The 21,136-nt window shown below is 39.1% G+C and overlaps 1 protein-coding gene and 1 non-coding gene across 2 annotated transcripts in view; one reads left to right on the top strand and one right to left on the bottom strand.

Moving 5' to 3' along the window:
- The window catches only part of C7 (complement C7), an 87,143-nt gene that overhangs the window by 49,795 nt on the left and 16,212 nt on the right, over positions 1 to 21,136 (bottom strand). Inside the window, exons 6-7 of the mRNA XM_021184151.3 lie at positions 19,946 to 20,084; positions 2,145 to 2,312 (exon numbers count right to left, since the gene is read on the bottom strand). Coding sequence (XP_021039810.1) covers positions 2,145 to 2,312; positions 19,946 to 20,084 — 307 coding nt within the window. The remainder of the gene's footprint in view (positions 1 to 2,144; positions 2,313 to 19,945; positions 20,085 to 21,136) is intronic.
- On the top strand, positions 3,317 to 3,419 carry LOC115029534 (U6 spliceosomal RNA). Its single transcript, XR_015045665.1, has one exon. It is a non-coding gene; the product is annotated as a U6 spliceosomal RNA (small nuclear RNA).

Here is a 21,136-nt window from a genome sequence, read left to right as displayed (position 1 = left end):
TGCAAGAGTTAGAGCAAGAATTAAAGGAACTGAAGGTGATGGAACCCCATAGGAAGACCAACAATGTCAACTAACCTGGATCCCTGTGAGTTCCCAGAGACTAAGCCACCAACCAAAGAGCAAAACACTGGCTGGTCTGATCTCCCCTCCTTCCCCATTCCACAAGCCCTGCACATATGTGGCAGAGGGATGCCTTGTCCAGCCTCAGTGGGACAAGAGGCACCTAACCCTGTAGAGAGAATTGATGCCCCAGGGTGGGAGAAGGAAAGGAGAGATGGGTGGAGGCAGGGGGAGGTTAGGATGTAAGATGTAACGTGTGCAACATTTAGGATGTAAATAAATAAAATAATTAATTAATAAAAATGGCTTTAAAAGGATATAATCATAGTTGATGGCTTGCCAGTGGGGGCAGAAGGGACACAGACTCAGTTTTCTTTAAGAGGCTGGCCACTGAGAATCTGATCATGGTCAGTATATGGGCAACATAAACTGGAATTGGTGAGGCTATTGGGGAGGGCGCAAGGATGGGTGGGTGGATCTGGGATGAATGAGAAGCAAGTATTATCCGGGTGCATTGTACAAAATTCAAAAAACAATAAAAATAGTGTCAGGGGAAAAAATATCTGAGCCTCGCATCATATTCAAGTGCTTTAGGAGCAGCCATCACAGCAGGACTGGGAGGACATTAGAAAAGAACATGTACAATATTCTTAAACAGATAGAAGGAGGTCTTTATTGGGCCCACCTTCATGAAGTAATCTGGGGAATTCTGGAGCCCAAATAAGTATGATATCTGAGCACATTCATCTCAACTAAGAAAAGAGACAGGCATCATTACAGCTGCTAAACTGGTTTTGAAATAAGTGTTCAAAGTAATATTCTTTAGAGTCCTGCATTGACTGTGACTCACATGTAAGGAGAATATATGACCTATCTCCCACACTGGGTATTTTCACATTAAGCTGTTCATTTAATAGGGTCTGTTGAACATTTCCTAATTGTCTTTTATAATATTCAAAGCAGACCTGCACTAAACCCCTCCAATGTGAACAGTATAGTACAGAGATGAGAAACACCTTACACTCCTACAGCCAGCCTTTTAGTTATAAAACAGATAACATCACTTTCACTTATGCCACCCTTTCATGATTAGACAAACTAACTTTGCAAATCCATCAGGCATGATGGTGCATGCCTATAAGCCCAGAACTCCAGAGAGAAAATGATCTGGAATTTAAAGGCCATAATGGACTGCATGAGACCTTGCTGAAAGAAAGAAAGAAAGAAAGAAAGAAAGAAAGAAAGAGAGAGAGAGAGAGAGAGAGAGAGAGAGAGAGAGAGAAAGAAAGAAAGAAAGAAAGAAAGAAAGAAAGAAAGAAAGAAAGAAAGAAAGAAAGAAAGAAAGAGGAAGGAAGGAAGGAAGGAAGGAAGGAAGGAAGGAAGGAAGGAAGGAAGGAAGGAAGGGGGAGGAAGGGAGGGAGAGAGAGAAAGAGAGAGAATAAAATAGGAAGGGAAAAAGGAGGAAGAAAGGGAGGAAGGGAAGGAGTGAGAAATGGAGGGAGGGAGGGGGAGAGGGAGGGAGGAAGGAAGGAGGGAAGAGGGAGAAAGGGAGGGAGAGAGTGAAAAAGAGAATAAAATAGGAAGGGAAAAGGGAGGAAGAAAGGGAGGAAGGGAAGGAGTGAGAAATGGAGGGAGGGAGAGGGAGGGAGGGAGGGAGGGAGGAAGGAAGGAAGGGAGGGAGGGAGGAAGGAAGGAAAAGAATGAAACAAGTCAGACATTATGATACACAACTATAATCACAGCATTTGGAAGGTGATCAGTAGTTCAAAGCTAGCCTCAGCTGTATAACAAACTGAAGGCCTGACTGGACTGGGACTGGAACTACATAAGACCTGTCTCAAATGATGATGATGATGATTATGATGATGATGATGATGATGATGATGATAGAAGCAAATACTTTAATGAGAAAAAATATTGTCAAAAATAACAAAAAAATGTATGATTAGAGAATTAATTCCCTTAAAGAAGTTATTTTTGCCTTAATGTAAATCAAACACCAAGTACTTTTGATGATAATAACAAATGATAATAACACTGAAAACCAGCTAAAAATAAAAAAATAACTAATGTTTCATACTAACCGTTTTCGTGTCGATTTCCTCTTTTGCTGAACCATAACCATCTACATTTGATGAGTGGGAAAATAAGCTCGTCCATGAATAAAATGATTTTTGCTCTGTGGATGTGTGCTTTATGTAAGACCAACTGCTGTTGTAAAATTCATAGTTAAAATCATTATCTACTTTGACCTAAAAGGAAAAGAAGAATTTTTACTATAGGGACTTGACATATATTCAAGATGCTTTTGTTTTATCTTTTAAGATGCACACTTTCTTCACACAGTCTCACATGAACACAAATCTCTGCACTTACACAAAACAACTATGACTCACATCTAAGTCAGACTTGTCTATACACAATATTCTAAGACACCGACAACAGCTGAGCAAGACCTGTAGTATCAATAACAGTAACTCCAAGCAATTCACAAAGCACATTTAGGTACAGACTTATTTCATTTTTCACTTATTTTCTTTACTAAGAACTTAGCCCAAAAGTAATCAAATTCATACAGCTCTACCAACAAAGAACTTGAAGCCTTTAACTGTTGATTTTCCACATTGAAGAACAGAGAAACCGATGGGTAATGTGAAACAATTAGATCCTTTGGATTTTGTGACAGGATACTAGTTTAAACTTCCTGATTCTGTTGGATTAATGCTAAAGTTCAAATACCTTTTTCCACTGGAATTTTAAAACAAACTACAATTTAGTTACTTGGGGCCTAGGTGTGTCTTTCATGGAGAGAAAAACTGACTTGTTTCTCCTGGATTTTCCCTTGCATCAAACTGGTATAAGCCCAAGAGCTTCCAACTGCCATGAGTAGAGCAAGACTCTGTGGGAAGCATGAGGGTGAATGCTTTAGGCTGTCTCCTGCACAAAGGGCACACAACCTCAGATCCATGCCATCACACCATAGAGCTACAGGCTCCAGCACTAGAGAATGACATACTTTTTCTTAGTCAACTAGAAGTTTACCTTATGCAAGCATTTCTATCTCACACCCATCTGTTTTTGTGATCAAAGCACTAATAAACGCAGAGAGAACAAAAGAGATGAAAATGATGAATTTCCAACACGACACTGAAAGGAATATAAAATTATGCAGCCACCCTAAATGATGTTTGTGAAGGGAAGTATTGGTACTGTTGGATTCAATGGTGCAGGTATGACGATCAGAAGTTTATATCCCGTTCTTGCTTAGGAGGCACATATATAAAATTGGAATGATACAGAGATTAGTATGGCCCCTGTGCAAGGATGACATGCAAATTCATGAAGTGTTGCATATTTTTTCCAACCCAAAGTTATCAAAAAAGACAAGGAAGGGCAATTCATACTCATCAAAGGTAAAATCTTCCAAGAGGAACTCTTAATTCTGAATATCTATGCTCCAAATGCAAGGGCAACCACATTCATTAAAGACTTCAGTAAAGGTCAAAGCACACATTGCACCTCACACAATAATAGTAGGAGACTTCAACACCCCACTCTCATCAATGGACAGATGCAAGAAACAGAAACTAAACAGAGACACAATGAAACTAACAGGAGTTATGAAACAAATGGATTTAACAGATATCTACAGAATATTTTATCCTAAAACAAAAGGATATATCTTCTTCTTAGCACCTCATGGTACCTCCTCCAAAATTGACCATATAACTGATCACAAAACAGGCCTCCACTGATACAAAAATATTGAAATTGTCCCATGCATCCTATCAGATCACCACAGAATAAGGCTGAACTTCAATAACATCATAAATAATAGAGAGCAAACATTCACGTGGAAACTGAACAACACTCTACTTAATGATACCTTGGTCAAGGAAGAAATAAGAAAGAAATTAAAGACTTTTCAGAGTTTAATGAAAATGAAGCCACAACATACCCAAACTTATGGGAAACAATGAAAGCATTCCTCAGAGGAAAATTCATAGCCCTGAGTGCCTCCGAGAAAGAAACTAGAAAGAACTCACACTAGCAGCCTGACAGCACACCTAGAAGCTCTAGAATGAAAGGAAGTAAACACACCCAAGAGGAGTAGACAGCAGGAAATAATCAAGCTTAGGGCTGAAATCAACCAAGTAGAAACAAAAAGAACTAGTCAAAGAATCAATCAAACCAGGAGCTGCTTCTTTGAGAAAATCAACAAGATAGATAAACCCTTAGACAGACTAATAGAGGTTGCAGAGACAGTATTCTAATTAACAAAATCAGAAAAGAAAAAGGAGACATAACAACAGAACCTGACGAAATCTAAAACATCATCAGATCCTACTACAAAAGGCTGGAAAACCTGGATGAAATGGACAACTTCCTAGACAGATACCAGATACAAAAGTTAAATCAGGATCAGAGTACCAATCTAAACAGTCCCATTTCGCCTAAAGAAATAGAAGCAGTCATTAATAGTCTCCCAACCAAAAAAAGCCCAGGACCAGATGGGTTTAGTGTAGAGTTCTATCAGACCTTTTTTTTTAATTTTTAATATTTTTTTATTACGTATTTTCCTCAATTACATTTCCAAGGCTATCCCAAAAGTGCCCCATACCCCCCCCCCACTTCCCTACCCACCCATTCCCATTCTTTTGGCCCTGGCATTCTCCTGTATTGGGGCATATAAAGTTTGCAAGTCCAATGGGCCTCTCTTTCCAGTGATGGCCGACTAGGCCATCTTTCGATACATATGCAGCTAGAGACAAGAGCTCCGGGGTACTGGTTTGTTCATCATGTTGTTCCCCCTATAGGGTTGCAGATCCCTTTAACTCCTTGGGTACTTTCTCTAGCTTCTCCATTGGGAGCCTTGTGATCCATCCAATAGCTGACTGTGCTCATCCACTTCTGTGTTTGCTAGGCCCCGGCATAGTCTCACAAGAGACCACTATATCTGGGTCCTTTCAGCAAAATCTTGCTAGTTTATGCAATGGTGTCAGCGTTTGGAAGCTGATTATGGGATGGATCCCTGGATATGGCAGTCTCTAGATGGTCCATCCTTTCATCACAGCTCCATACTTTGTCTCTGTGACTCCTTCCATGGGTGTTTTGTTCCCAATTCTAAGAAGGGGCATAGTGTCCACACTTTGGTCTTCATTCTTCTTGAGTTACATGCGTTTAGCAAATTGTATCTTATATCTTGGGTATCCTAAGTTTTGGGCTAATATCCACTTATCAGTGAATACATATAGTGTGAGTTCCTTTGTGATTGTGTTACCTCACTCAAGATGATGCCCTCCAGGTCCATCCATTTGGCTAGGAATTTCATAAATTCATTCTTTTTAATAGCTGAGTAGTACTCCATTGTGTAAATGTACCATAATTTCTGTATCCATTCCTCTGTTGAGGGGCATCTGGGTTCTTTCCAGCTTCTGGCTATTATAAATAGGGCTGCTATGAACATAGTGGAGCATGTGTCCTTCTTACCTGTTGGGACATCTTCTGGATATATGCCCAGGAGAGGTATTGTGGGATTTGAGCAATTTGACAAGAAAAGGAGATCAAGGGGATACAAATTGGAAAGGAAGAAGTCAAAATATCACTATTTGCAGATGATATGATAGTATATATAAGTGACCTAAAAATTCCAGCGGAGAACTCCTAAACCTGATAAACAGCTTCAGTGCAATAGCTGGATATAAAATTAACTAAACAAATCAGTGGCCTTTCTCTACGCAAAGGATAAATGGATTCGAAAGAAATTAGGGAAACAACACTCTTCACAATAGTCACAAATAATATAAAATACCTTAGTGTGACTCTAACTAAGGAAGTGAAAGATCTGTATGTTAAGAACTTCTAGTCTCTAAAGAAAGAAATTGAAGAAGATCTCAGAAGATGGAAAGATCCCATGCTCATGGATTGGCAGGATTAATATAGTCAAAATGGCTATCCTGCTGAAAGCAATCTACAGATTCAATGTAGATTGAATCCCAATCAAAATTCCAACTCAATCTTTCACTGAGTTACAAAGGGCAATTTGCAAATTCATCTGGAATAACAAAAAACCTAGGATAGCAAAAACTATTCTCAACAATAATAGAACCTCTAGTGGAATCACCATGCCTGACCTCAAGCTGTACTACAGAGCAATTTTGAAAAAATCTGCATGGTACTGGTACAGCTACAGACAGGTAGATCAATGGAATAGAGTTGAAGACCCAGAAATGAACCCACACACCTATGGTCGCTTGATGTTTGACAAGGCTTAAACCATCCAGTGAAAAGAGACAGCATTTTCAACAAATGGTGCTGGCACAACTGGCAGTTATCATGTAGAAGAATGCAAATTGATCCATTCTTATCTCCTTGTACAAAGCTCAAGTCCAAGTGAATCAAAAAACTCCACATAAAATGAGAGACACTGAAATTTATAGAGGAGAAAGTGGGGAAACGCCTTGAAGATTTGCGCACAGGGAAAAATTCCTGAACAGAACAGCAATGTCTTGTGCTGTAAGTACAAGAATCAACAAATCGGACCTCATAAAATTGCAAAGCTTCTGTAAGGCAAAAGATACTGTCAATAAGACAAAAAGGCCACCAACAGATTGGGAAGGGATTTTTTACCAAACCAACATCAGATAGGGGACTAATATCCAATATATACAAATAGCCCAAGAAGGTGGACTCCAGAAATTCAAATAACCCCATTAAAAATGGGATACAGAGCTAAACAAAGAATTCTCAACTGAGGAATATCGAATGGCTGAGAAGCACCTGAAAAAAAATGTTCAACATCCTTAATCATCAGGGAAATGCAACTCAAAACAACCCTGAGATTCCATCTCATACCAGTCAAAATGGCTAAGATAAAAAACTCAGATGACAGCAGATGCTGGTGAGGATGTGGAGAAAGAGGAACACTCCTCCATTGCTAGTGGGATTGCAAGCTTGTACAACCACTCTGGAAATCAGTCTGGCGGTTCCTCAGAAAATTAGACATAGTACTACCAGAGGATCCAGCAATACCTCTCCTGAGCATATACCCAGAAGATGTTGCAACTGGTAATAAGGACACATGCTCCACTATATTCATAGCAGCCTTATTTATAATAGCCAGAAGCTGGAAAGAACCCAGATGTCCCTCAACAGAGGAATGGATACAGAAAATGTGGTACATTTACACAATGGAGTACTACTCAGCTATTAAAAACAATGAATTTATAAAATTCTTAGGCAAATGAATGGATCTGGAGGATATCATCCTGAGTGAGGTAACTCAATCACAAAAGAACTCACTTGAGAGTGACACAGGCCCCAGACATCCGGCCACCTTCCCGGCCAGAGGAAAGGGGTCAGAGCAGAGAGGGAGTTCTTTGCCTGAGCATCGGCTGCAGACATCCTGCTTCCGGGACCCCACCGAGTGCATTCTGCACAGGCCCTAGACATCCACTACCTTCCCAGCCAGAGAAAAGGGGTCCGAGCAGAGAGGGAGCGCTTTGCCTGAGCATTGGCAGAGGACATCTTGGTTCCGGGACCCCACCGAGTGTATTCTGCACAGGTGAGAGTACGGAATACAGAAGCTAAAAGCTTCTGGGACAGGGGAGAGCCACAGAGCTTCTAAGGCAGCCCCCTTTTCAGGCCCCAGACAGCTGGCCACTTTCCCAGCCAGAGGTTAGTGATCCGACCTGCCCAGGAATGCTTTGCCTGAGCATCGGCATCAGACATCTTGGTTCCGGGACCCCGCCCAGTGTATTCTGCACAGGCCCCAGACATCCGGCCACCTTCCCAGCCAGAGGAAAGGGGTCCAAGTGGAGAGGGAGCGCTTTGGCTGAGCATCAGCAGCAGACATCCTGGTTCTGGGACCGCGCCAAGTGTATTCTGCACCGCCCCAGAGATTACCAGATGGCGAAAGGCAAACGCAAGAATCCTACTAACAAAAATCAAGACCACTCACCATCATCAGAACATAGCACTCCCACCCCACCTAGTCCTGGGCACCCCAACACAACCAAAAAGCTAGACCTGGATTTAAAAGCATATCTCATGATGATGGTAGAGGACATCAAGAAGAACTTTAATAACTCACTTAAAGAAATACAGGAGAACACTGCTAAAGAGTTACAAATTCTTAAAGAAAAACAGGAAAACACAACCAAACAAGTACAAGTCCTCCAAGAAAAACAGAAAACACATCCAAACAGGTGACGGAAATGAACAAAACCATACTAGACATAAAAAGGGAAGTAGACACAATAAAGAAAACCCAAAGTGAGGCAACACTGGAGATAGAAACCCTAGGAAAAAAATCTGGAACCATAGATGCGAGCATCAGCAACAGAATACAAGAGATGGAAGAGAGAATATCAGGTGCAGAAGATACCATAGAGAACATCGGCACAACAATCAAAGAAAATACAAAACGCAAAAGGATCCTAACTCAAAACATCCAGGAAATACAGGACACAATGAGAAGACCAAACCTACAGATAATAGGAGTTGATGAGAATGAAGATTTTCAACGTAAAGGGCCAGCAAATATTTTCAACAAAATTTTAGAAGAAAATTTCCCAAACCTAAAGAAAGAGATGCCCATGAACATACAAGAAGCCTACAGAACTCCAAATAGACTGGACCAGAAAAGAAATTCCTCCAGACACACAATAATCAGAACAACAAATGCACTAAATAAAGATAGAATATTAAAAGCAGTAAGTGAGAAGGGTCAAGTAACACATAAAGGCAGGCCTATCAGAATTACACCAGACTTTTCACCAGAGACTATGAAAGCCAGAAGAGCCTGGACAGATGTTCTACAGACACTATGAGAACACAAATGCCAGCCTAGGCTACTATACCCGGCCAAACTCTCAATTACCATAGATGGAGAAACCAAAGTATTCCACCACAAAACCAAATTCACACATTATCTTTCCAGGAATCCAGCCCTTCAAAGGATAATAACAGAAAAAACCAATACAAGGACAGAAATCACGCCCTAGAAAAAGCAAGAAAGTAATTCTTCAACAAACCAAAAAGAAGACAGCCATAAGAACAGAATGCCAACTCTAACAACAAAAATAAAAGGAAGCAACAACTACTTTTCCTTAATATCTCTTAATATCAATGGACTCAATTCCCCAATAAAAAGACATAGACTAACAGACTGGCTACACAAACAGGACCCAACATTCTGCTGCTTACAGGAAACTCATCTCAGGGAAAAAGACAGACACTACCTCAGATTGAAAGGCTGGAAAATAATTTTCCAAGCAAATGGCCTGAAGAAACAAGCTGAAGTAGCCATTCTAATATCGAATAAAATCGACTTCCAACCCAAAGTTATCAAAAAAGACAAGGAGGGAAACTTCATACTCATCAAAGGTAAAATCCTCCAGGAGGAACTCTCAATTCTGAATATCTATGCTCCAAATGCAAGGGCAGCCACATTCATTAAAGACACTTTAGTAAAGCTCAAAGCACACATTGCACCTCACAATATAATAGTGGGAGACTTCAACACACCACTTTCATCGAAGGACAGATTGTGGAAACAGAAACTAAACGGGGACACAGTGGAACTAACAGAAGTTATGAAACAAATGGACTTAACATATATCTACAGAACATTTTATCCTAAAACAAAAGGATATACCTTCTCCTCAGCACTTCACGGGACCATCTCTAAGATTGACCATATAATTGGTCACAAACCAGGCCTCAACAGATACAAAAATATTGAAATTGTCCTATGCATCCTATCAGACCACCATGGACTAAGGCTGATCTTCAATAACAAAATAAATAATGGAAAGCCAGAATTCACGTGGAAACTGAACAACACACTTCTCAATGATACCTTGGTCAAGGAAGGAATAAAGAAAGAAATTAAAGACTTTTTAGAGTTTAATGAAAAATGAACCCACAACATACCCAAACCTATGGGACACAATGAAAGCATTTCTAAGAGGGAAACTCATACCTCTGAGTGCCTCCAAAAAGAAACTGGAGAGAGCACACACTAGCAGCCTGACAACACATCTAAAAGCCCTAGAAAAAAAAGGAAGAAAATTCACCCAAGAGGAGTAGATGGCAGGAAATAATCAAACTCAGGGGTGAAATCAACCAAGTGGAAACAAGAAGAACTATTCAAAGAATTAACCAAACTCGGAGTTGGTTCTTTGAGAAAATCAACAAGATAGATAAACCCTTAGCTAGACTCAGTAGAGGGCACAGGAATAGCATCCTAATTAACAAAATCAAAAATGAAAAGGGAGACATAACAACAGATCCTGAAGAAATCCAAAACACCATCATATCCTTCAACAAAACTGGAAAACCTGGACAAAATGGACAAATTTCTAGACAGATACCAGGTACCAAAGTTAAATCAGGATCAAGTTAATGATCTAAACAGTCCCATATCCCCTAAAGAAATACAAGCATTCATTAATAGTCTCCCAGCCAAAAAAAAAAAAAAAAAAAAGCACAGGACCAGATGGCTTTAGTGCAGAGTTTTATCAAACCTTCAAAGAAGATCTAATTCCAGTTCTGCACAAACTATTCCACAAAATAGAAGTAGAAGGAACTCTACCCAACTCATTCTATGAAGTCACAGTTACTCTGATACCTAAACCACAGAAAGATCCAACAAAGATAGAGAAGTTCAGACCAATTTCCCTTATGAACATAGATGCAAAAATCCTCAATAAAATTCTTGCTAACCGAATCCAAGAACACATTAAAGCAATCATCCATCCTGACCAAGTAGGTTTCATTCCAGAAATGCAGGGATGGTTTAATATACAGAAATCCATCACGTAATCCATTATATAATCAAACTCAAAGACAAAAACCACATGATCATCTCGTTAGATGCGGAAAAAGCATTTGACAAGATCCAACACCCATTCATGATCAAAGTCTTGGAAAGATCAGGAATTCAAGGCCCATACCTAAACATGATAAAAGCAATCTACAGCAAACCAGTAGCCAACATCAAAGTAAATGGTGAAAAGCTTGAAGCAATCCCACTAAAATCAGGGACTAGACAAGGATGTCCACTCTCTCCATACCTATTCAACATTGTACTTGAAGTCCTACCCAGAGCAATTCGACAACAAAAGGAGATCAAGGGGATACAAATTGGAAAAGATGAAGTCAAAATATCACTTTTTGCAGATATGATAGTATATATAAGTGACCCTAAAAATTCCACCAGAGAACTCCTAAACCTGATAAATAGCTTCAGTGAAATAGCTGGATATAAAATTAACTCAAACAAGTCAATGGCCTTTCTCTACACCAAGAATAAACAAGCTGAGAAAGAAATTAGGGAAACAACACCCTGCTCAATAGTCCAAAATAATATAAAATATCTTGGTGTGACTCTAACTAAGGAAGTGAAAGATCTGTATGATAAAAACTTCAAGTCTCTGAAGAAAGAAATTGAGGAAGATCTCAGAAGATGGAAAGATCTCCCATGCTCATGGATTCGCAGGATAAACATTGTAAAAATGGCTATCTTACCAAAAGCAATCTACAGATTCAATGCAATCCCCATCAAAATTCCAAATCAATTCTTCAACGAATTAGAAAGAGCAATCTGCAAATTCATCTGGAATAACTAAAAACCTAGGATAGCAAAAACTCTTCTCAAGAATAAAAGAACCTCTGGTGGAATCACCATGCCTGGCCTAAAGTTTTACTACAGAGCAATTGTGATAAAAACTGCATGGTACTGGTATAGTGACAGACAAGTAGACCAATGGAATAGAATTGAAGACCCAGAAATGAACCCACACACCTATGGTCACTTGATCTTCGACAAGGGAGCTAAGACCATCCAGTGGAAAAAAGACAGTATTTTCAACAAATGGTGCTGGCTCAACTGGTCATTATTATATAGAAGAATGTGAATTGATCCATTCCTATCTCCTTGTACTAAGGTCATGTCTAAGTGGATCAAGGAACTTCACATAAAACCAGAGACACTGAAAGTTATAGAGGAGAAAGTGGGGAAAAGCCTTGAAGATATGGGCACAGGGGAAAAATTCTTGAATAGAACAGCAATGGCTTGTGCAGTAAGATCGAGAATTGACAAATGGGACCTCATGAAACTGCAAAGCTTCTGCAAGGCAAAAGACACAGTCAATAAGACAAAAAGACCACCAACAGATTGGGAAAGGATTTTTACCTATACTAAATCAGATAGGGGACTAATATCCAATATATATAAAGAACTCAAGAAGGTGGACTCCAGAAAATCAAATAACCCCATTAAAAAATGGGGCGCAGAACTGAACAAAAAAGTCTCACCTGAGGAATACTGAATGGCAGAGAAGCACCTGAAAAAATGTTCAACATCCTTAATCATCAGGGAAATGCAACTCAAAACAACCCTGAGATTCCACCTCACACCAGTCAGAATGGCTAAGATCAAAAATTCAGGTGACAGCAGTTGCTGGGGAGGATGTGGAGAAAGAGGAACACTCCTCCATTGTTGGTGGGATTGCAAGCTTGTACAACCACTCTGGAAATCAGTCTGGCGGTTCCTTAGAAAATTGGACATAGTACTACCGGAGGATCCAGCAATACCTCTCCTGGGCATATATCCAGAAGATGTCCCAACAGGTAAGAAGGACACATGCTCCACTATGTTCATAGCAGCCTTATTTATAATAGCCAGAAGCTGGAAAGAACCCAGATGTCCCTCAACAGAGGAATGGATACAGAAAATGTGGTACATTTACACAATGGAGTACTACTCAGCTATTAAAAAGAATGAATTTATGAAATTCCTAGTCAAATGGATCGACCTGGAGGGCATCATCCTGAGTGAGGTAAAACAATCACAAAGGAACTCACACAATATGTACTCACTGATAAGTGGATATTAGCCCAAAACTTAGGATACCCAAGATAAAAGATACAATTTGCTAAAGGCATGAAACTCAAGAAGAATGAAGACCAAAGTGGGGACACTGTGCCCCTTCTTAGAATTGGGAACAAAACACCCATGGAAAGAGTTACAGAGACAAAGTTTGGAGCTGTGACGAAATAATGGACCATCTAGAGACTGCCATATCCAGGGATCCACCCCATAATCAGCTTCCAAACGCTGACACCATTGCATACACTAGCAAGATTTTGCTGAAAGGACCCAGATATAGCTGTCTCTTGTGAGACTAAGCCGGGGCCTAGGAAACACAGAAGTGGATGCTCACAGCTATTGGATGGATCACAGGGCTCCCAATGGAGGAGCTAGAGAAAGTACCCAAGGAGCTAAAGGGATCTGCAACCCTATAGGTGGAACAACATTCTGAACTAACCAGTACCCCAGAGCTCCTGACTATAGCTGCATATGTATCAAAAGATGGCCTAGTAGGCCATCACTGGAAAGAGAGGCCCATTGGACACACAAACTTTATATGCCCCAGTACAGGGGAATGCTAGGGCCAAAAAATGGGAATGGGTGGGTAGGGAAGGGGGGGAGGGCATGGGGGACTTTTGGGAGACCATTGGAAATGTAATTGAGGAAAATACGTAATAAAAAAAATTTTAAAAAAGCCAAAAAAAAAAAGAACTCACTTGATATGCACTCACTCACTGATAAGTGAATATTAGCCCAGAAACTTAGAATACCCAAGATACAATTTCCAAAACACAAGAAAATCAATAAGAAGGAAGACCAATGTATGGATATTTCATTCCTCCTTTGAATAGGAAACAAAACACCCATGGAAGGAGTTACAGAGACAAAGTTTGGTGCTGAGATGAAAGGATGGACCATCCAGAGACTGCCCTACCCAGGGACCCATCCAATAATCAGCCAACAAACCCAGACACTATTGCATATGCCAGCAAGATTTTGCTGAAAGGACCCTGATATAGCTGACTCATGTGAGGCTATGCCAGTGCCTGGCAAATACAGAAGTGGATGCTCATAGTCATCTATTGGATGGAACACAAGGCCCCCAGTGGAGGAGCTAGAGAAAGTACCCAAAGAGCTGAAGGGGTCTGCAACCCTATAGGTGGAACAACAATATGAACTAACCAGTACCCCCAGAGTTCATGTTTCTAGCTGCATATGTAGCAGAAGATGGCCATTCAGCCATCATTGGGAAGAGAGGTCCCTTGGTATTGCAAACTTTATATGCCCCAGTACAGGGGAGTGCCAGGGCGAAGAAGTGGGAGTCGGTGGGGGGAGGGTATAGAGGACTTTTGGGATAGCATTTGAAATGTAATGAAGAATATATCTAATAAAAAAATTTAAAAAAAAGAAGAAGTCTATATCCCACACAATGGTATTCTTTCGCACAGGGGATAAAGAAAACCAGAATTAAAACAGACCAAGGTACCAAAAGGTACCAATTTTAACCAATGTTGAATATTAGGAATGCATTGAAATTTAAGTTTCTGTAGATCAAGGGAAATATTCAAAAGAGAGAAAAGACAATCTACTCAATGTGGGAAAATCTTTCCAGCTACACAACTGATGGGGATTAATAAGTAAAATCTATAAAAATCTCAAAATATTTAATACAACCACATACATTTTAAAAAGGTAACATCCAACAAATAGATGAACTGAACCAGCAACTCTAAAAAGAAAAGTTTAATGTGGTAGATACAGGGAAGAAGCAACGCCACTAGTGAGATTAAATTCGTGCAACCAGTATGGAAATCATTATGGAGCCAGGTGGTGGTGGCGGCGGCGGCGCATGCCTTTAGTCTCAGCACTTTGGAGGCAGAGGAGGCAGATTTCTGAGTTCGAGGCCTGCCTGGTCTACAGAGTGAGTTCCAGGACAGCCAGGGCCCTGTCAAAAAAAAAAAAAAAAAAAAAAAGGAAATCAGCATGGGGAGGTCCTCTTAAAAACTGAAAATAGATCTACCATATGATCCAGGTATGCCAGGCCTGGATATATAAACAAAGAAATCTAAGTCAGGATATTGCAGAGTTACTTAGGACAGTTGACAATATCAGTTATACTCACTTACAGAATGTAGAGTCAGCCTAGAAGTTCACCAAGAGATGAACAGATAAGGACAATGTGGTATATAAAAATACACGTATACAAAGGAGCCATACTGAAACACATTGTTTCACATGATAACCTAAAATATTACTAAAACTCTAAGAAAATATGTACTGTGTACACCATACATAGTATGTTTTCAACAAAATAATAAAATTATGTCATTTGCAGAAAAATAGATTGAAGTGGACATTATTGTTAGTGAAATAAACCAAGCTCAGAAGTAAAATGCTGTGTTTTCTCTAATAGGTGGAATCATCAGTTAAAGATGGTAGTAGGTTAGATAGGTAGGTAGATTAGATAGATAGATAGATAGATAGATAGATAGATAGATAGATAGATAGATAGATAGATAGATAGATAGATAGACAGATGACAGGTAGACAGACAGAAGTAAGTAATGAAAGCAGAATGCTACTTGAAGGAAGAAAGAACAACAGTACAAGAAGAGGAGGGAACATGGAAGGTAGTGTAAGAGAATATGAGCAAAGTAGGATGTTTGGCACATATGAAAATGTCATGATGCAAGCACTGTAGCCCACATGGGTAATTCATCACCTCAAAGGCTGAGGATCATGGCACACTTGAGGCTAGGCTACTTTGTGAGTTCCAGGCCAGAGTTACAAAGTAAGACAATCTCAAAATGAAGAAAATAATAAAGAAGAAAGGTATTATAATGAAACTTTTTTGTTGTTTCAGATGTGCACATACTAAATGCAGAAAACAAGAAGAGACAGGTTTTAACTACTTAATTTTATTCCAATGCTATTTTCATTATGCACAACTGCACACGTACACACAAAATTGAAATAAAATAAACGTGACAGATTCCTCAACCACAACACTGCTTCTGAGCATTTGGTTTCCAATAAACTATATTTAGGTTATTTTTATTTGGATTTATCATGAGAAATAAGAATCTAATGCAAATGTTCGGCTTCTTTTTCCCACCTTCACATCTACAACAAAAATCTCTGATTACTGATTATGCAAATGATACCCTTGGCTGCGCTACTACAACTGGTTTCTCCTCATTCCTGTGTCATCTCGTCTACACTTGGCTGCAGAATTATCTTACATTAGAATAGTGAGATCTTGTTAATTTCCCTCTTCTTCCACCTCAAATAGCAGCTCCCAATCTCTAATCAAACATCCAACACACTAACATCTCAAGGTCTTCTGACAAGATCTTATTTTATTGTTGACACAGCCATCATTCAAAATCATAGAGACCTGTCCTTCAACTTATCCTCTCTTGCTATTAGTATTTTTCACTTTCTTTTTACTGCCTTCCCATTTCAAGTTAGACTTCATAGTTCTTCCTTGACCAGCATCTTCTCTATGAAAGATTCTTCTTGTTCTCTCAGTAAACTGTATCTTTCCATAACCATACCAGAAACCCCTTAAAAGTCATCAAAACTCTTTTTTCTTTCATCTCTTCTTTCCCCCTCTTTTTTCTGATCATTCATAACCTTCATTCTTTACCTCAACTGCTTTTAACTCCTTCTCCTTACTGAGAAGCGCCTCTTACCCAACTATTTTTTCATGTGCTCTTCTCTCCTCTTGTCATTCCCATTACAACCAAAGCTATTATAAGATCACAGTATAAATATTTATAGTATAAGCAGATGTAAATTCATAGATTATATATTGTATAAGCCTATAAATACATAGATGGAAATCTATACATATATTTCATGTTAATACCAGTATTGAACCCTGGCATATACTCATAATGTTTAGAACTGAAGTATATTGGGTTTCAGATATTTTTATCTTAGTATACTTGTATATATAATGAGATATATTGGGAGTAAGACATGTCTAAACACACAGTATATTTTTGTTTCATATATAACTTGTACACATGGTCTAAAGTTAATTTTTATATGATTTTTTTAATACTTTGTACATGAAACATAGTTTCAGGAGGTGGAATTTTCTACTCTTTGTCACTATTCCAGAAGTTTCAGGATTTGAATAATTTTTAAATTTTTTAATTATTATATGTGTGTACACTGTAGCAGTCTTCAGACACTCCAGAAGAGGACATCAGATTTTTGTTATGGATGGTTGTGAGCCACCATGTGGTTGCTGGGATTTGAACTCAGGACCTTTGAAAGAGCAGTCGGTGCTCTTAACTGCTGAGCCATCTCACCAGCCCAGTATTTGAATAATTTATATTTGAGATATTCATATTAGGTGCAATCAATTTTTATGTGAAAAACTATCCATGTGAAAAAATATCCACATGAAATTCTTGCAGCAGTGCCTAGAATATGAAAGTTCTCATATGAGAACTATTTTTCTCACTGCCCCAATTATTCCAGATTAGAATGTAGATCAAACAATCTTAGGTATCATCCTCACATAGATAGCATTAAAGTTGACTTTTTCAACTGGTTAAGTGAGTATAACTGTGTGTGTGTGTGTGTGTGTGTGTGTGTGTGTGTGTGTGTGTGTGTGTAAGGTCTCTCTTCAAGCAAATGATGAACTATGAGATATATTCATAACCAAAATCAAGAGATTCAATGACCTTTACCCAGAGTGGTCTATAAGTAACATCCATCTACAACTTGTCACATGCTGAGAATGAAGGAAGCCAATTGTCACCATCCCAAGCAACTCAAGAGACCTAATATGTGCTTGGTTTTCAGTAGACTTTTGTGTGTGAAAATATGAAGTACAGAAGGTGTATAATAAAGTATGCACCTTAGTCACAAAGAAATCAGGTTTTCCTTAAGAGAATAACCAACTCGTAGCTTGTAAGAGATCATACATGTTTTATGCTTGTTAATATGCATGTCCCAAGAAAGTCAAAAGCCACCCTCTACCCTGTGGAGAATTGACCTGTGAGCCTTTGGTCAGTTTATTTGAACTCTAGGGATTCTTGCTGCCCCATCTCCACAGTTGCATTTAGCACTCAGATGACTGGCTCACTGCCTGTTGCTTCCACCTCCATTCCCCCAGGCTGGATTTGCAAATCATTGCTATTCTGCACTCAGCAACAGGCTATAATTTCCCTCTACTTCTAACAAACACCTTCACTCTCAGTGACGGGCAAGGCATTTCAGATGTCAATCCCCAAACCAATCCGAGCTGAGAAAGAGGAAATGTCAGGATCATGCTGTGGTTAAATCATTCTCTTCAGAAGTCACAGACTTCAAGCATGTCTACCTTCTGACTAACTCAGAAATATTCTTCCTCATTATTTTCTTTTCTCTGTAACACTCTAAATTTGACCCCTTGAAAATTTATATGCAATTTCTCTCCATTATAATTATGAAAGAATTAAAAACATGTCCTCCCAGGAATGGAAGTTGGACAGTAATTACTAGGATCCACGTGCATATACCTCATGTTCTTCCTCCTAGCCAGAGGTTACATTACAACAGTTGTTACTCATTATATAGAATTTAGAATTGAAAAAGAAACTGGAGGCAAAAAATGGAGAAAGCAAAGTATGACAGAAAAATAAAGGGCTTTGGAATCCGACTCTCTTGATCTAGGTTACAAGGTTTTAATGTGGTAATATGGAATAGGCTGAAGTCGTCTAAGGCTCAATTTATACATGACAAAATAGCAAAATATTATCTTATAGAACTAAGAATAGTACAAGAATTTAATCTTAAAAGATTGTTCTTTCTAAAAGAGAACAAATACACAGTAAATATCCAAACCTTGGAGACTACAGCTGTTTCTCAAATCTGTTTTATATCCCACTCTCTTGGCTCAATAACCTTTTTTTTTTTTTTAGCATATTGTAACTGCATAATCATTTGAGATTTATGGTTGCATTTCCATGCACACTTGTATCATAGTCACCCCCTATAGTATTCATTTTTATTTCTCTTTTTCTCAGCGCCTTCACCATCCCTGTCCTCCTTGACTGAACACTCCATGATTTAATAAGTGTTCACAAAAACCAGCTCGTTCTACTATAAGCTGGAGGTTGAAACTTAGTGTTCATGGTCAGAGCTGTTTCTATGTGAGATAATGTGAGCAAGCAGAAGGTCCTTCTGTCTCAACAGCAGTTTTTGTTTACAAATCTGAGAGTTAATTGTAAGGATAGCTCAACTCGAAATGCAGAGAATTCTGAGATAAGGGAAAGAAAAGAGCAAGAAGGTATGTTGGGAGAAGAAGTCAACAAAGAGGTTAAGACAGAATGAGACCAGAAGCTCCACTTTGGCCAGGCTGTGAGGAGAGTTTTGAGGGTCTGGGTATGAACTGGGATGGATGGATGGAATATATTCAGGGTACTATACAAAAAAAAAAAAAAAAACTCTTCCTCTACCCAAATCCTCAGGAAAGCCTCCAAAGCCCTTGAGTATTTTGTATGTGCAGATTTTGTCCTAGTACAAAAAAATGGGATGAGCACAACAGATGCATCCAAGGAGCAGAAGTTTGGTGCAAAAGGATACTCTGACCAAAAACCAAGAGGCATAGTCAGGTAGGACCCACGTGGATAGCATGGACCTATGACCATGCTCAAATACAAACAGGTGCAGCCATTTGGAATCCTAGAAAAGTTTCATTGTCCAGACCCTACAAAATGATGATTCAAGTGGCAGGTTGTATAACCCAAAGAAACTCCAACTCATTTGTGTAAGCTTCATAGAGATGTTGAAAGCATTCTCACCAAAAAAAAAAACAAAAACAAAAAAGGAGTGTAAATTTTAATATATTCATATTATATAGTTATTATATAAAATCTTAAAACATTGCAAAACTGACCATATATTAGGTCAACAAATTCTAAACAAATACCAAAATCTTGATGTATACAAACAATAATCGCTGACGTGTCACTGATGACAATTAACCACAGTGGTATAATTAAGTACCTGGAATGTATAAGAGAAGATATTTCCACTTAGTCTGTAGAAATCTTTTCTGTCCCCGCTGAACACTTTCCTGCACTGACCACCGAAACTCTTGGTGTTGATGACTCTTTTCTTACTCTGGCCAGTAACTGCGTTGTAACTGTGAGGAGGGGAGAAAGGAAGAAGGAGGGTAGGGTGTAGAGAATGAAAAACAGAACTAGTACCTGCTTGGGGTGGAGAAAATGATTAAAGGCTTCAAAAGTCAGTCATTAATATCTACTACAGTTTACCACCTGGGAAGCCATGTAAAAGAGAACAAAACCTAATGCCCCCTTCCATTAGCCAGCTCCTGCTGATGACAGAAGAGCTAACACTAACAGCAGAGGAAATCCAACATCCTGTCAGCCTGAGAACATATTCAGGAAGCACAGGCCTTTTGTATCTATGGCAACGGCTGCTTTAGAATTGATTCTATAGATAAAACCAATACAACTAAGGTTACTGGGAAGGAGAGGTTGCCTTCCACAATGATTTTCCAGCTGATTCTCTTAGCATGCTGAGGAGGATTACATAAAGTAACACTGTCCTGTTTTTCTGTTAAAAACTTGAAGATGTTATAGGAAAATATGCATTGATTTTTGTAAGATAATTTTTAGAAAAATAGAAGCCTGTAATTGACTTGATATAAAATTTCAAAAATAATTTCTTGATAGTTTCACTTTCAGCTCTGTCCTCCTCCTGTCTCCTCTTTTTTCTTCCTCTTCCTCCTCCTCTTCTCTTCTCCTCTCTCCCTCTCCTCCTCCTCCTCCTCCTTCTTCTTCTTCCTTCTCTCTCTCTCTCTCTCTCTCTCTCTCTCTCTCTCTCTCTCTCTCTCTCTCTCTCTCTCTGTGTCTTTCTGTCTCTATGCTTCTCTCTCCTTCTCCTCCTTTTCCTCCCTTTAGAGGGGACCAACTGTCCAAATTTCCCTGTGGATGAGAGGTTTCCCATGATGTGAGACTTTCAGTGCTAAACTGAGGTGTATCTAGAACCACACGGCTCATTCTCCATCTTACTACACGCACCTATAGGTATTCAGCTATGAATTTTTAATTGAAGCAGGATGCGGCAAAGATGTCTGAGCTAATGTACATGCTTAGCTATTGGATAACTTATTATTAGACTCATCAAACCATAAAACAGAACAAAAGGAAAAACTACAACCATCAGTATTCT

Source organism: Mus caroli, unplaced genomic scaffold, assembly GCF_978045245.1.
Source record: "Mus caroli unplaced genomic scaffold, Mus_caroli_1 scaffold_16, whole genome shotgun sequence".
Taxonomy (NCBI): Eukaryota; Metazoa; Chordata; class Mammalia; order Rodentia; family Muridae; genus Mus; species Mus caroli.
This window is presented reverse-complemented; position numbering and strand designations above follow the sequence as displayed.